Genomic DNA, 15,813 nt, shown 5'->3' with positions numbered 1-15,813 from the left:
TCTATCTATCTATCTATCTATCTATCTATCTATCTATCTATCTATCTATCTATCTGAGACAGGGTCTCTCTATTATGTTATTCTGACTGTTCTAGAACTTGCTATACATACCAGGCTGGCTTGAACTCACACAGATACATATGTTGCTGCCTCTAAAAAGGGCTGAAATTAAAGGTGTGGCTACCACACCCAGCTCCTTGACAATATATTTTATTCAAGATGGTAGCATGTAATGAGTAAATGACATTCTTTTCCCAATGAGGTCTTCCCCAAAATACTGGGTCATTCTGGAAAAGGGAAGTCTATGTAGTTGTTCTGAATTTGCTGATAATTCATAATCCTACAAGGAAAGGTGGGACTCTATCTGTCTTAAGCTGTGGTGACCTAAGCAGCCGCCCCAATAGGACACAGCGTCAGTCACGTGCTTGACTGGCCAACATCTTGAGGTGCTTTCTCCATACCTTTCACTATTCTGGACCCAAGGGCAGTTTCTGAGGCTGGTGAATCACTGGTCTGTGCTACAACTAGGACCTGAGACACAGCAGGAGAGATGTTAACTCCAGAGAGTGAGTACTCATACATTTTCTCTCTGCTGTAAAATCCATGGCTGTGACTTTCACTCAGACCCTGGCTGCTTTAGCAAGACATTTAAAAAAAAATGCTGACAAATGAGGGAGCAGAAGTGCGGTTCCTCCACAAGATGTGGCTCTGCACAGCTCTCTGCCTAACCAGTGCCTTCAGCCTCTGCATTCAAGCGGCAGCTATGACATGTGCTGCCAGAAAAAATCCTTCCACTGCTTGTTTTAGTTTACACTGGCAGGAACAAGAGGCCAAGTTAACCCAGCTATTGCAAGATCTCATTATCTCAAATGACAAAAGAAAACAGCCAACCGAGAGGAAAACAAACAAAAACCTCACTGAGTTCAGGAAACTCCTAAGTATTTTAATGTTGACCTTTGAATTCTATAGTTTGCTATTTCTGTGATTCTCTGAAAAAAATCAAAGTCATAAAAACAAAGAGTCATGTATACAAGCTTTCATAAGCCAAAGCTGCAACCTTTCCAAAGAAGATAGCAAACAACAGTGATTGAGAGCAAACAACAAAAGCAAGTGTGTACCTGCAGGGAATCCCATTACATTGAATATTCTGTCCAGCTGGTCATGGTGATAAGGATTACTAGTTTTGATGTCCTCTTGTCGACAGTGAAATATTGGTTCTGACGTTAGTAGTTCTGCAAATATACACCCTATAGCCCAAATATCTTTAAAAGAAAAAGAAAAGAAAAACAAAAACAAAAACAGAAAAGAGAAAATAAAAAGGGAAAAAGGAAAGGAAAAAGAAAAAGGAGGAAAATAAAGTGCTTCTTTCCAAAAGAAAATGCATTTTTACTTCAATGGGGCGTGCTCTTTCTCTGTTTCTTGCACATTAATAGTAATCCCTGGGCAAGTAAACTGCTACATACCACAGGACACTGTAAGTACCCCCACCCACCAAACTTTCATTGCTATGATATCTCATCTACCCGGTGACTTCATAGAAGCCTCTGTGTGTTTTCTGAATCCGGGTGAGTTTTAAGTGCTTAAACATTACCATAACTACAGTCTGCACATAGAACATGAGAACCACAAACAAATAAAACCAAAACAAAACAAACATAAAATTCATAGAACCCTTGAAATTGGGCACTTGCCAGAATACAGGAACAGTTTTCATGATAAAATAATTTTATTTTGTTTATTTACCTGTTAATTTTCAAGCCTATTAACTATCTTCCGTCCTAAAGCTAACAAGAAAGACATGTATTCTATTTCATCTCTTCATGCTAAGGCAGCGTCATCACTTTTACAAAGCTAAATGGAACACAGGAAGTAACAAAAAAATCTTCAAAATGGGTATAGAGGCTACAAATTAGTAACAATTATTTATAGTAGACAAACTGCAAAGTAAATTTCTTTCATTCACAAGACATCTGTTCACTTTCATTCATACCAAGTTTGTATTCAACAGAACTATTAACAGAAGCAAGGCCTGCCTACTCAGAGCATGAAGCTGAGGATGCCTCACATTAGCTTAGGTTTGGCACACAGCCTGGCAGCAGGTACTGTCTCCCTTAGACAGTGCTGTGCAACAGCAGATGCTCATCAAGTGCTTTCTGAATGACCTACACAAACCCCACAAGGACAAATTACAAAAGTCATCCTTAGGCCGACTACTCGGGTATCCGAGAAACTATGGCTCAAGCAGGAAGTGAGGAAAAAAAAAGTGTTAGGAGAATTTCTGAACTTCAGCACTGAAATATATTTATCACAATTATGATTTTTTATATTTTCATACATAAAATTCTCACTGTATATGTAAATTATCATATTTACATTTTGGAGTGACAAGTTCATCTATTTATATAAAGATTCATAATTTGAAGACCTGATTAATTTTTTTTTAACCACATAATTTTTTCATCTAAGAAAACTAAGATGATCAATAATATCCTTTCATTTGGGGTGAGAGGTCCTTTTGTTTCGTTTTTCAAAACAGGGTTTCTCTGTGTAGCCCTGGCTGTCCTGGAACTCACTCTGTAGACCAGGCTGGCCTCAATTCAAAGATCCGCCTGCCTCTGCCTCCCAAGTGCTGGGATTAAAGGTGTGCACCAGCACTGTCTGGCTAAGACAATACTACCACATGGGTTTTATCAAGCAAGCAACATGTTAGGCTATTTTGTTTTAGTGTTAGAGGGTACACAGGAAAGCTACTGCATATAAATGTAATCTCTGACCATCTTAACCACTGCATGAGTAGGCAAGCTAAGGATTAAAAATGGGTAATGGATCATTTGCACTTTAAAAACTCAACTTACAATATACTCAAAAGATACTACAATGATTAGTTACTGAAAACCCTGAAGAAGAATGGAGGAGTTTCTCTATGACAGCATGACAGGTGTTTATTCTTGAAGGAAAATCACTGTGGTTGACTGACCCAACCCTAGTCACTTCAAACTTACAACTTCCATCTGTCTCGTGTGCAACAGATTTCTACCTTTCACCCTCACGATGTTGATTTAGTCACCAATCACAAATTCTAGTCAGATGGTTAGGTATTTATTCCCTAAAGCTTCCTAATTCTCCTCAAGGTGTCTCTTTACTCTGCTCATGTTTGAAAACAGGCCAAATTCATGAAGGCTCTGCCCTGTTTACCTTCCTACCTAACTGCTTCCCACCTCTCAAACATGCAGCAGCCATGTATAGCTAGTCAGATGATGGATCTGTCACCTGACACCCAGAGGGAGGGAGGAGGATCTGTTTTAAACACTGTTTAATCAATAGTGCTGATTCTGATAAAAAAAAAGAATGGTGTTTGTCCTTCCCTGTTTTACCTCAAACTCCCCACTGGAGAGAACCAGCCAATCAATGCACACTGAACACACCGAACACTGAGCACCACTCAATCCCACACTCCAGGAAGACTTTCAAGACAGCTCTAGTCAGCTCTCTGGGAACTCATCCTCCCAACACCAAACAAACACAACTGAAAACCCAGACACTTGGTCTCTGTCTCCTAGATAACATGCTCACTAGCCCATTATTCTCTCTCTCTCTCTGGTTTAATGATTCAGCTTCCAGTGCAGTCCAAATGAACAAAATGGTCATAGTACTGAAGTGGGTATGCAGTGGGGAAGGTGTTTCCTCCGTGCACTCTGCAGTCTAACCCCATCTGCGGACCCTTCTGAATGGCACTGGGAGGCGGACACATGCACATTTTCCAGGTGCTTTGATCTTTAACTCCAAGGGCAGTGTAGCTGCTCACACATCAGCTGCCAGAGAGCAAAGTCCAAATGCTAGACAGAGTTCTCAGCAGGAACCTTTAAATGGTGTGGGGGATCTGAGTGCTTTACCAGTCCCAAAGGCTACCCACATAAGGGGCAGGAATGAGACTCAAGTACAAACTAGGTTTCCTCTTACACTATCTTGTTCTTATTTAAATATACTGAAAATGTCAAGTTCATGACCTCTCAGATTCAAACAACAGCTAAGAAAGGTACCTATGTTAACAGTTCCTGTGGACTATTGGACCTGTCAGCAGTGAGCACACAGTTCCTGGGGACCAGGGGAGCTGTCAGCAGTGGGCACACAGTTCCTGTGGACTAGGGGACCTGTCAGCAGTGAGCACACAGTTCCTGTGGACTAGGGGACCTGTCAGCAGTGAGCACACAGTTCCTGGGGAGCAGGGAACCTGCCAGCAGTGAGCACACAGTTCTTGTGGACTAGGGGACCTGTCAGCAGTGAGCACAGTTGCTGGGGACCACTGCTACTCTACTTGTCAAGAACTGACCGAGTCATTGTGTGCATGTGTCCCTGCTTTCCTCTCATGCAGATTTTAAATTCTTAGGAACAAGGACCAGACTCTGACTTCATATTAAAGTTATTACACTAGCCCCTATTTATGCATACAGGAGGTAGAAGGAGAGAGAGAACTACAAAGTTAACCTTGCACTCTCCCGTGTCAGATGGACGATTAAAGCTGCTGGACTGTGGACTGTGAGGAACAGAGTCTCAGGTGCTCAGAGCATGGGACTAATTTCATAATCACTCCACTATCTATACAGTCTGCTAAAATCTTACCAAAAGTAACAATGCTCTGAAATATTAAATTCTTTGATAATAAAAAATAATGATCATATTAACTGAGAAAGCCATCTTCAATTTGTTTAAGAGTATTTTTGAAAAAATATTCAAACGTGTTTAGGTAACAGAACATATTCAGAAACAGTATGTATGCATGTATGTATGTATGGAAGGTTTATTGGGAAGCTGCTCTCAGGTAAGTTTATTGGCCCCAAGGACTGAGGTGGGGGGGGGGGTCATAATAGGTGGCAAGAAAAAGGAACAGAAAGAGTGTACACACAGAGAAAGAGAAGAGCCTGATTTTTAAAAAGTTAATATTTTGTAATAATTTTAGATTTATACAAAGCTGCCAAGAGATTTTTCATATCTCACTTATGTTTATATTTTTTTTTCTACAAAATAAAATGTAATCTCAAAGAAGATAAGGAAATTAGTGAACAAAGTTTTTGCCAAGTGAAAACCCAGGATGGATTCAAGATTAACTCAGAGGATGACAGCAAGTATCCTATCTTTCCTATCTGGAGAATGGAAAAGGCTTCGCAGAAATACGAGCAAAATCTTAACAAATATAAATGCCTAGTTTTAGACAATATAGGTTCACCTGCCAACAGGGACTAGGCATTAGAAGACTGTGGTGAACAGCAGGAAGGCAAGTTCAGTCTGCTGGATTCTAGATCCCGCTTGGAGCACTGCAGACAAGGTAAGGATGTGATGTAGGTGAGGGAGCAAGATTACCCCAGATGGCATTAGCACAGACAGCTTCCTCCAGGAAGCTCTCTGTGAGGAGACAGGATTCTGACTAAAGTCTGAATGAAAAGGAGAGAGAGGTGGTGTAAAGACGAGTTCCACACAGATGCTGCAAACGTTTCAACATCTAGCTGGCCCTTCTCCACATTTTCTACCAATGCTCTTGGCTGTTTGATCTAGAACAACTGGCCCCAGAACACAGACTGCCCCATAAAGGCATCTGGCCCTCCCTGGGGATGACAGCTGACTGTTGGAGAACTTCAAAGTGTTATCAGCAATCTACGTATTCCATGATCCAACACAGAGTTCCCAGGTGGCTTTGGTAACTTAATTCTTAAATAAAAATAGAGAAACTCGGGGTCACCTAAGTAATTAAGGGACCTTACAACCCAGATGAGAAATGACACAAACGGAGGAAACAGAGCTGAGAAAGAAAAGAAAGCACAGGTTCTTTCCTTAGGTTGCCAAGGAGACCAGACGGCTGGCATTCAGGCTGAGAGTGTTTACTATGAGCAGCTCTCTCTTTCAAAGCAAGAAGGGAGGGCGGCCTGCCGGAAGACTGGCAAGAAGCTTCCTCACTACGGTAAGAACACTGGTCTGTGCTTCAAGACACCCAGAGAGGCCACGGAAGGCACCTACACAGACAAGAAAGGTCCTTCACTGGCAACCTCTCCATCCGAGGGTAGATCCTTTCAGGGATGGTGACCAAGATGAAGATGGAGAGGCCTGGACTTCCTGCTACGTTTGCAAGTAAAATTGCTTCCAGAGCCACCACAAGAGTATGTCTGTACACTTGGAGTGTGCCCCTCAGTCCATCCATGATCAAGCCCCCAAGATGGACATGCAGACAAGCATGACAAGTGCATGTGTCTGAGCAAGACGACAAACTCCAGTGTGCTTGAGGCTTCATGCCTACTGCCTGAATTTCCGAAGCTCTGAAAGGACCATGGCTGACTCCCCAGAACACAATATCTTCCAATCTAAACTCTGCCCATGTGGTCAACACAAATGGCACACACCTTTAATCTCAGCACTCGGGAGGCAGAGGCAGGCGGATTTCTGAGTTCCGGGCCAGCCTGGTCTACAGAGTGAGTTCCAGGACAGCCAGGGCTACACAGAAAAACCCTGTCTCAAAAAACAAAACAAAACAAAACAAAACAAAAAAACAATCTAAACTCTGGGTGCACGACAAACTACAAACAAGCACTGGAATCCTTGTTTTCCAAGATATTAGCAAAGCTTGTCTCTGCATAGACCAATACAAGAGGCCACAAAAGTCCTGGTTAAAGGAGCTCCTAAGAAAGTCAGAAAGGCATCGAAGGAAAGGCACAGTGGAAAACCGCACGAGGCCCAGCATCTCATAGCAGTACATCCCACAAGAAAGGAGAGGGAAACTTCAAGGGGAGATCAAAGAACCAGATACCTTAAGAATTGTCCAGAGACAACAGATAGAAGCTGAGTGACTCTGTAAAAATCACCCTAAGATGTGGAAATGAGAAATGAGTAGCATTTGTTTTCAGAAAGGAACAAGCTTAAGTGACCCACAGTAACCTGAGAAGACTGATCTGAGAGCGAATTAGTCACACTGCTACCTAAAGGCAAAGAAGAGGTATCAGAGCACAACTCTAAACCACCAAGTAAATAAAGGTTTTTCCCAGAAAGACTCTAGACAATAAGATGCTCTTCCAGGGCTGGTGAGATGGCTCAGCAGGTAAGAGCACCCGACTGCTCATCCAAAGGTGCAGAGTTCAAATCCCAGCAACCACATGGTGGCTCACAACCATTTGTTAACAAGATCTGACTCCCTCTTCTGGGGTGTCTGAGGACAGCTACAGTGTACTTATAAATAAATAAATAAATCTTTTTTTTTTTTTAAAAAAAGATGCTCTTCCAAAGAAAGCCACAGGAGGAAAAAATAAGACATACTCATGGATGCAGAAAGTACAATAGCCTAGAAGACTAAAGAGGAAAACTGGTGGAAGGGTAAGGTGGGCTTGGGGCGGGGTAGGCCTGGGCCTAGAAGACTAAAGAGGAAACTGGTGGAAGGGTAGGGTGGGCTTGGGGCGGGGTAGGCCTGGGTTACCTGTCACAGAAGTGGCTGCAAGCCTCTAGGTCATCAACATAAAAGGAGGGGACTACAGGAATGTTCACCTCAGTAATGGGAAGCAGAAGAGATGTCAGTCATGGTGAAGTTGCAGAAAAGGCTGCAGGTGAGAGCTTCGTTCGCTGCACTACGTGAGTGAGTGAGCTACCAACAACCTGAATGTCAGCCACCAGAGGACTCTCTGCCTGCTGAGATTAAAGGCGTGGCAGAAAGAGCGGGCGGTGCTATGATGTCACTAATGCAGCTGACAATGGGACGTGAGGAAGTAGGAGTGCCGTGCTCCTAACTTTGAAGAAGTCCTAACTCCTCAAGTTTACATGCTTTCTCTCTTTAGTCTCTGAGGTATTGCCTAGATGTTAGCATTTCTTTGGTGGCAGAAAGAATGTTTGTATAAAGTTCTAGAACTGAAAATTTTTAGTTTTCTCTTGTCATATAAAACTCATTTTTTTTAACTTAAAACATTCTAAACATCTTTTGTAAAGAGACGTGCAATTTCATGTTCTCAGGTACTAATGTGTATATATGGATAGTGAATTCTGGGATTTTGTTTTTATAATTTTCTATTACTTGAACATGTACAAAAATGTCTCTTTCACAGAAAATTTTTTAAAGTCCTGTAATTTTAACTAGTCCTACTCACCAATCGCTTTGGTATAATGTCGCGCTCCGAGGAGTAACTCTGGAGCTCGGTACCAGAATGTTACAACCACTGGATCCAAATCTGCTAAGGGCTTCAAAGGCGAATTAAATAACCGGGCAAAGCCCATGTCAGCTGTAAAAACAACAACAAAATCACATCAGTCAACAGAGAGTCTGCTCTGCCTATGGAGTCTCATTTTCCAGTGCTGTCATCAAGAGTGTGCAGTCCAGGGTAGGAGGGAAAGCTTTTGCCACTTTTACTGAGTGAAATGTACAAACACTTGTGGCCACTTGCGGGCCACAGCTCTGGGGTTGGGATAGGCTTGACACTCAGCTATACTTCACCTCTCAACACTTAGGTGCAAAAGAGTGAGGTTTCCTTCCACTGTCTGCATCAACAAGCCTGTTCACAGCGGTCGTCAGAGTGACTACAGAGAATTTTAATACTATTTCCTCACTTACTTGGCCAGAGTTTCACTAACTTAAAAGAATCATTGTATTTTTTAAGTTGAAAAGGCTATTTATTTCACTTCTATGCTTCTTCACATGAGACAGAAGTTCAAAAACAAAAACAACAACAACAACAACAACAAAAAAAAAATCACAAAACTAGGTCTCCAAGATGGCACTGAAGAGTTCTTGGCACCAGTACCACGCCATCAAACTACTTGGTTATGGACTTTGTACTGCTAATCCATAATCTTAGAGGTTTCATCTCTGTATGGCTTCACATGCAGTCACTACACACAAATACAGGATGATCTACATTTACCACCACTGGGAGATGTCAAGATTCAAGACCATCTGGAAAATTTAATTCTAACATTATGTTAATTTATTATATATACAATGTTTCGCCTGCATGTATGCCTACACAGAAAAGGGCACAAAGTTCCATTACAGATGGCTGTGAGCCACCACACGGTTGCTGGGAATTGAAATCAGGACCTCTAGAAGAGCTGCCAGTGCTCTTAACCTCTAAGCCATATTGTAACCTCCAGAATATATTCTTCTTCTTCTTTTTTTTTTTTTTTGGTTTTGAGACAGGGTTTCTCTGTGTAGTCTTGGCTGTCCTGGAACTCACTCTGTAGACCAGGCTGGCCTCAAACTCAGAAATCCGCCTGCCTCTGCCTCCCGAGTGCTGGGATTAAAGGCATGCGCCCCCACCACCCGGCTTCTTCATATTTTTTTAATGAAGTAGATTTACCTTTAGTTGACTTAATTATGGAGGGAAAAAACACAAATTTTGGCAAAAAAAAAAAAAGCCCAAAAACTTAAATCAGATTATCAAATATTTCCTTTGAAATGTAATACCTGATGATGTGGTACCACCCAAAACTCCCAACATCATGTACTATTTACACAAAAGTGCAATTCTAAAGGAGATCTTAAATGTGCTATGCAAAAATTTTCTAAACCAGACGGTAAAGTACATACAAAAAATTGTTCTCTGACTCGGTCTAGTCTAATCTGTATTCCCAGGACTAACATTTGAATCTGACACTGTGACAATAGATGGAAGAGGTCCCTTCAGAAGCTCACGTAAGGCCACAAGCATTTGGTGGCCCCAGGATGACCAGGGTCAGACATCAACGACAGTCTGTGGTTCAGAGTACAACATGGATCACATGTTCTCACAACTAAGAATCTGCAAAGTTCGTATCATAAAAGAACACTTAGCTTATTTAAAAGTGGACCCTGAGCTTTGGGGGGGGGGGACTCAGAAAGGAGGGATAGGGAGAGGTGAAGAAGGGCTGGTGAGGAGGCATATAGCTACAGGGGCCTCTACCTCAGCAGTTCTCACTCAACCTGTGGGTTGCAACCCCTTTTGAGGCTGAAAAACCCTTCCACAGGACCTAAGACCATTGGAAAACACAAATATTTACACTACAATTCACAACAGTAGTAAAAATAATTTCATGGCTGGAGGTCCCCACAACATGAGGAACTGTATCAAAGAGTTGCAGCAACAGAAAGGTTGGGAACCAGTGCTCTACTTTATGTCAAACATTGCAAGAGAAACTACTGTTAATTGTGTTCTGTGTTCTTATGACTCTGTATCTTAATTACACTAATTTATAACTTAATTACATGTCTTCTACCCCCATACCAAACAAACTAAATATAAGTAACAAACACTGCTTAGGAAAAACGACAATGGAAGAAGCAGCAATTAGGGTAAATTTTTTTTAGAGAAGTCTGACGTAGAGGACAGCACAGAGCAGCAAGGTGCACTGCCATGAATGCCTTTGCCCTTAGGCAAGGCCAGGGACAGCCCTGCATACGGAGAGCTGTGCACACTGCGGCGGCTAAGGACTCATGCCTTGGTCAGCTCCTCAGCTGGAGAACTGATAGCAGTGCTTTTTCTCATTAACCTGGCTACAGAGACTGATGGGAGAATCAAATCGCCATGTGCTTCTAAGAGGAGACAAGGCTGGCCTCAGAGGAGGAAAGAAGCCACCAGCTCCAAGAGCTGTTTAACCAAGTCAGATGGCTGGAGGAAGCCTGCCTGTGTTGTGTGGCTTATGTTATAGCTACAGCAGTTTGTTCTCTAAGGATTATCTGATTCGGGGGGAAGGTTTTCTCTTTTATGTACTCTTTTAGAATGTTTTGACATTCGGAACTACAGATATACGCATATTGATACAGAAAACAGTAATATAACTGCCTACAGCAATTTCAAAACTATACTGAACTGTGACTTATCATAGATATAACATACCAATTTTTACTCTTCCTCGCTCAGGACCTTCACCCATAACTAAAATATTAGCAGGTTTCTGTGGAAACAAAAAAAATTTTTTTCAATAGACAGTAGTAGTTTTCCTTTAAATAGACAAATATGTTAATATAACATATATCTACTTAAAAAATACTTTTCCTCAAAAATTAAACACAGGAAGCCACAGAAGAAACTGCATGTGTATATCCAAGCAAAGCCACACACAGGCCTCATCATAAACAGATAGCCGAGGCCCTTAATCAATAGTCTTTATTGTGGAGCATTAGAAACTTACAGTGCCAATGTCCCCGCTTCTCTCTCTCTTGAGACAGGGTCTCATGATACAGCCTGACTGTCCTGGAACTCACTATGTAGACCGCAGCAGCCGTGAACTCCCAGTTCTGCTGCTGGTCTCCGTCTTCTACTCCTCATTCTGTAGTTCTGGTTGGCCTAGACCTTGACATGTACACAGGCTGGATTTGCACTTGTGGTGACTCTAGCCATGTCCTCCTGAGTGCTGGGATTCTGCCAAGAGCCACCAGGTCTTACATGTTTTCAATTATATAAAAGAGCCTCAGAATTTAAGGAAAAATTAATCTCCACAGCTCATTTAATATAAAGTAGCAAATTAACTACAGGCAAATATTCACCTGGTATTCTTTTTTGGAAGCCATAAGATACACACCTATGTTTAACATAAAGGAATCTGGTATGGTCTTTTTAACAAGTTAGCACAGTGATAGTAATTTTATACTAACAATAATTCAGAGGTTTCCTTATTTTTAAATAAAAGGGAAGATAACATTTAAGAGATTTTTGTCAAAGTGGAATTTTAGTTTTAAGCTCTAAAACCCAGACCAGATTGCTACCTGCGACCTGTTAAAAGTAGCACTTAATCCTCTAGCATCTGAGGGCTGTCCTCTGTGGGAAGAGGAAAGAAGTCGCATTTGCTTCTCCCTCAAACCTTATCCTCTACCTTTCCAACTGACACAGCTTCAGTTGTACCAAGCTTGATGCTAAAGAGAAAGTGAGACTGGATCAGGGTGCATCTCAAACATGAAACAACTTTAAAAATCAAAGTATAGGTTTTTATGAAAGCTGTTTAAAGTGGCAACCACTTCACGGGCTTCTACAGCCATCACCAGAGATGGCTCCAAGGCAGTTCCTACAGCAGTCTATCCTATTAACTCCCAAAGGTTGAAATTAAGAAGCTCCCCTCCCCCCTAAAACCCACAAACCAGATGCTACTGCTGAAACGGCAGACCACGACACCAGAGGTTACAGACTCCATATTTCTAAGATGAGGCAACTCTGCACGAGCAAGCTACCAACTGGGAGGCAGGGGCAGGGCCGAGCCTACTTCCTACGCTGGCCCCTCCTGACCTCTCCTAAACCACAACTAGGCAGAGCTCGAGTCAGGGCTTCCTATCGTCCAGGTCGCCAGCACCATCACCACATTTTGTTCAACAACAAAATTCTGTGATCTTTATCAGGATCACATTCTTGACCAGGGGCAGCTGGTGATGTGCCTCAAGTGAGAGCAACCCTAACAATGTACCCATGAGTTTGATGCTCTGATGCTGCCCAGAGGGGTAGAACTGTTGTTCTCCTGCTCTGCAGTGATCAATCAACACTAGATTGGTCTCTGTGGAGTCGGGCAGTGATTGCAGACAGTGAGGGAAATGGTTCTAAGCCTCAGGATGCATGTCTTTTCCTTAACCCCATTTTGCATCTCTTCCCATCAAAACCATCTTCTGTACCACTGCTAGGGTTGTCTTTCTAAAAGATAAATGTGATTATGTTACCTGTTTCTGGGATCTGCTACGGTAGCACAGATACTACATGAAAATTAGGAGAAACAGACACAAAATGATGCAAACTGTGATTAGAACCAGGTGGTACCTACTGGTGTTAAATAGGATCGCATGTGTCCTGGACTGTCCTCAGATTCCTTATATAGCTGAGGATATTATATCCTAACCTCCTCCTTTCATAACACCATGTTTATGTGGTAGTGGGCATGAAAGCAGGACATTGTGCAGCCTGGGCAAGCACACTACAAACTGAGCTACATCTCAACGGCACAACTAGGTTTTTAAAGAGTTTCTGTGAATAAGGTTTAGAAAAACAAGTGTTAAAGCAGCATGATTATTTTCTCAAAAACTCTTAGATAATTCTGTGTTATTTCCATTAAAACATTCCTGCCATGGCTGGAGGGATGGCTCTGCAGTTAAGAGAACTGGCCTGTGAGCAGGAAGGCTGGGGCTTAGACCCTGGCAACCACAAGGCAAGCTGGGTATCTCACATACCTTAACTCCACTCAAGAGGGCAAAGACAGGAGGGTGGCTAGGGCTGGCTGGCTTCTACCCTATCTATCCAAGAGCAAGCTTCAGGTTCAGTGGGAGACCCTACCTCAAAGGACAGATAGAGAATGACAGGTGAGGACACCCGCCACTGGCCTCCCTTGAGAGCTTGTGTTCGCGCACTCCCTATACACACTTGCACGTGCACACACATACTGGTATACATGACACCTGTGAGACAGTTTCTACCATATACATGCCCCACTCCTCAGTGTCTCATCTGTTCTTTGGGTAGACCATGAGCTCTCTAACTCTAACTGCTGTGCCATGCCCCAAGGGACCTTTCCTGGGTGTTACCTGATAAACTTAAATTTTCCTTCTTTTTCCCACTGACAGAAATAACAAAAACATTCTGAATGCAAACAATTCAAGCTATAAGATCACATAGTCTAAGTCTCTTTTACTGCTCCCCTTCTACCCACAACAAATCCTACTAGTTTTTCTAAAGATACAAGCTGACTAACCGCTTTGGTTTGATGAAGTAGAGCATGCTCCTGGCCAACTCTAAAGAATCATGTCCCTATTGTGCAAAAGCACAATCCCAACTACAGCTCCTGAACAACCGGAAACAAGTATGCCTCTATCTGGCAAAAGCATAATCACAACTAGTCTCCTGTGATTTTAAGTGAAATGGGAAGACTTCTCTCCTTAAAAACATTTTCTTACCCACATAGCAGACCCTCAAAGCCACCAGATGGGAGCACTGGTCTAGCCTGGCATCAAGCAAAGGGAAAAACCAATCTGGCATCACCTTAAGCTTCTTTATACTTTTCAAAACAAACCAAACCAAACAAACACACAAAAAAGAAAAACAAGGTCTATGTAGCCCCAGTTGTCATGGAACTCACTGTGTAGACCAAGCTAGCCTTGGACTCAAGACATCTGCCTGCCTTTATCTCTCAAGTGTCTGGCTAGTTTGCTAGTTTCTTTTTATTCTAAACTTACTGGACTGATCAAATTTTGAGCCTGAGTTTGAGGACAGCTAGGAACTAAATAGTTGACAAAGATATCAAGGTCTGGCCTGGTATGTGTTCATAGTCAAATTTCTAGAATTAACTTTTAAAATTAAGATTTAGTTTATATATATATGAATGTTTTACCCACAGAGGTCAGAAGAGGATCTTGGATCTCCTGGAATGGAGTTATAGATGGCTGAGTCACTATGTGAGTGCTAAGCATCAAACCCTAGCTGTCTCCAAGAGCAATTAGTGCTCTAAACCACTGAACCACACCTCCTCTTTAGTCCCTATTAGTACAAGTTTCTTTGCTAGTTTACTCTCTATCTGGTGTAAAATCTGGAACTGGTCTTAGGACTAAAAGCCCACTTAACCAGTGCTTTAGTTTTTCTCACAATATTTTCTTTCTTTTTAAAGACAAGGGGCCTCCCTCTGCTGCCCAGGCTGTCTTTGAACTCCTGGGCTCAGGGGAGTCCTCAGGCTTTGCATGTATGTGCGTGACCACTCGAGCATGCCTGACTCATTTTACAGATAAAAAAAATACAGCTGACTAGAGAGATGGCTCAGTGGTTAAGAACACTGACTGCTCTTCCAGGGGTCCTGAGTTCAATTCCCAGCAACCACATGGTGGCCCACAACCATCTGTAGTGGGATCTGATGCCCTCCTCTGGTGTATCTGAGGACAGCAACAGTGTACTCATACATTAAGTAACTCATATATATATATATATATCACAGCTTGTTGGGTGGGGAGTAAAGCTCCATGGTAAGACTTGTGTCTACCAAGTGCAAGCCTTAGCACCACAGCAAAAAAAGGAAACACAAACTCCGAGAGTGGCTAGTGCTTCCCAAGGCTACAAGGTTAAGAGGTAAACCAAGATCCAAACAAACCTCAAGCTTCAATCAACTGTGGCTTGATTTTTCCTCTGGGGACAGAAAAGCCATCCTATTTGTCCTTCTCCTGTTTTCCTTAACTCTTACCCCCTTTAATGTCCTGGCTCTCTCACCAGCTTGTACCCATCTCTTCAGTCTTGTGTTTCTCTTCTTGAAGTGTTTTTTGTTTTTTTGTTTTGATTTGTTTATTTGGTTGGTTGGTTGGTTTGGTTTTTTTTTTTTCCAAGAGAGGGTTTCTCTGTATAGTCCTGGCTGTCCTGGAACTCACTCTGTAGACCAGGCTGGCCTCAAACTCAGAAATTCGCCTGCCTCTGCCTCCCGAGTGCTGGGATTAAAGGCGTGCGCCACCACGCCTGGTTGTGTTTCTCTTCTTTTTGGCATTCGATTTATGAAGATCAAAGGCAAGTCTTAAGTGCTGTAAACTGAATTTTATAATTAAAAGATGACTGTCACATAATAGTGTCTATGCTTAGGAGAAAACACCAGACACACCATGGATGTGTGAGCAGGTACTATAGCTATCCTTCAAAAGGTCTCACCAAGAGTTAACGAGCAGGCAAGAGACAAGGACGCTAGTACAGAGGATACCTTTCAACCTGAAGGTGTACACATCTATGAAGCTGGAGAAAACAGAACATAAATGGTTTTATTTTAAACTGTGTTTCTATGAAGAGATTATTTAGGTAGAATCAAGACAAATTAATCTTTTTGTTTTGTTTTGGTTTGGTTTTTTAAAGATTTATTTATTTATTTATTATATGTAAG

General features: G+C 42.1%; 1 protein-coding gene across 10 annotated transcripts in view; it reads right to left on the bottom strand.

The window, feature by feature from the left end:
* Cdk8 (cyclin dependent kinase 8) overlaps window positions 1–15,813 on the bottom strand; it is a 70,862-nt gene that overhangs the window by 9,222 nt on the left and 45,827 nt on the right. For 7 of the 10 annotated variants that reach the window (XM_021186623.2, XM_021186622.2, XM_029533951.1 and 4 more), the window contains 3 exons: window positions 10,836–10,893; window positions 8,115–8,246; window positions 1,119–1,262 (listed from right to left, as the gene is read on the bottom strand). In XM_021186623.2, coding sequence (XP_021042282.1) covers window positions 1,119–1,262; window positions 8,115–8,246; window positions 10,836–10,893 — 334 coding nt within the window. The remainder of the gene's footprint in view (window positions 1–1,118; window positions 1,263–8,114; window positions 8,247–10,835; window positions 10,894–15,813) is intronic. The other 3 variants (XM_029533950.1, XM_029533954.1, XM_021186625.2) reach the window with 3 other exon arrangements.

Source organism: Mus pahari, chromosome 23, assembly GCF_900095145.1.
Source record: "Mus pahari chromosome 23, PAHARI_EIJ_v1.1, whole genome shotgun sequence".
NCBI lineage: Eukaryota > Metazoa > Chordata > Mammalia > Rodentia > Muridae > Mus > Mus pahari.
This window is presented reverse-complemented; position numbering and strand designations above follow the sequence as displayed.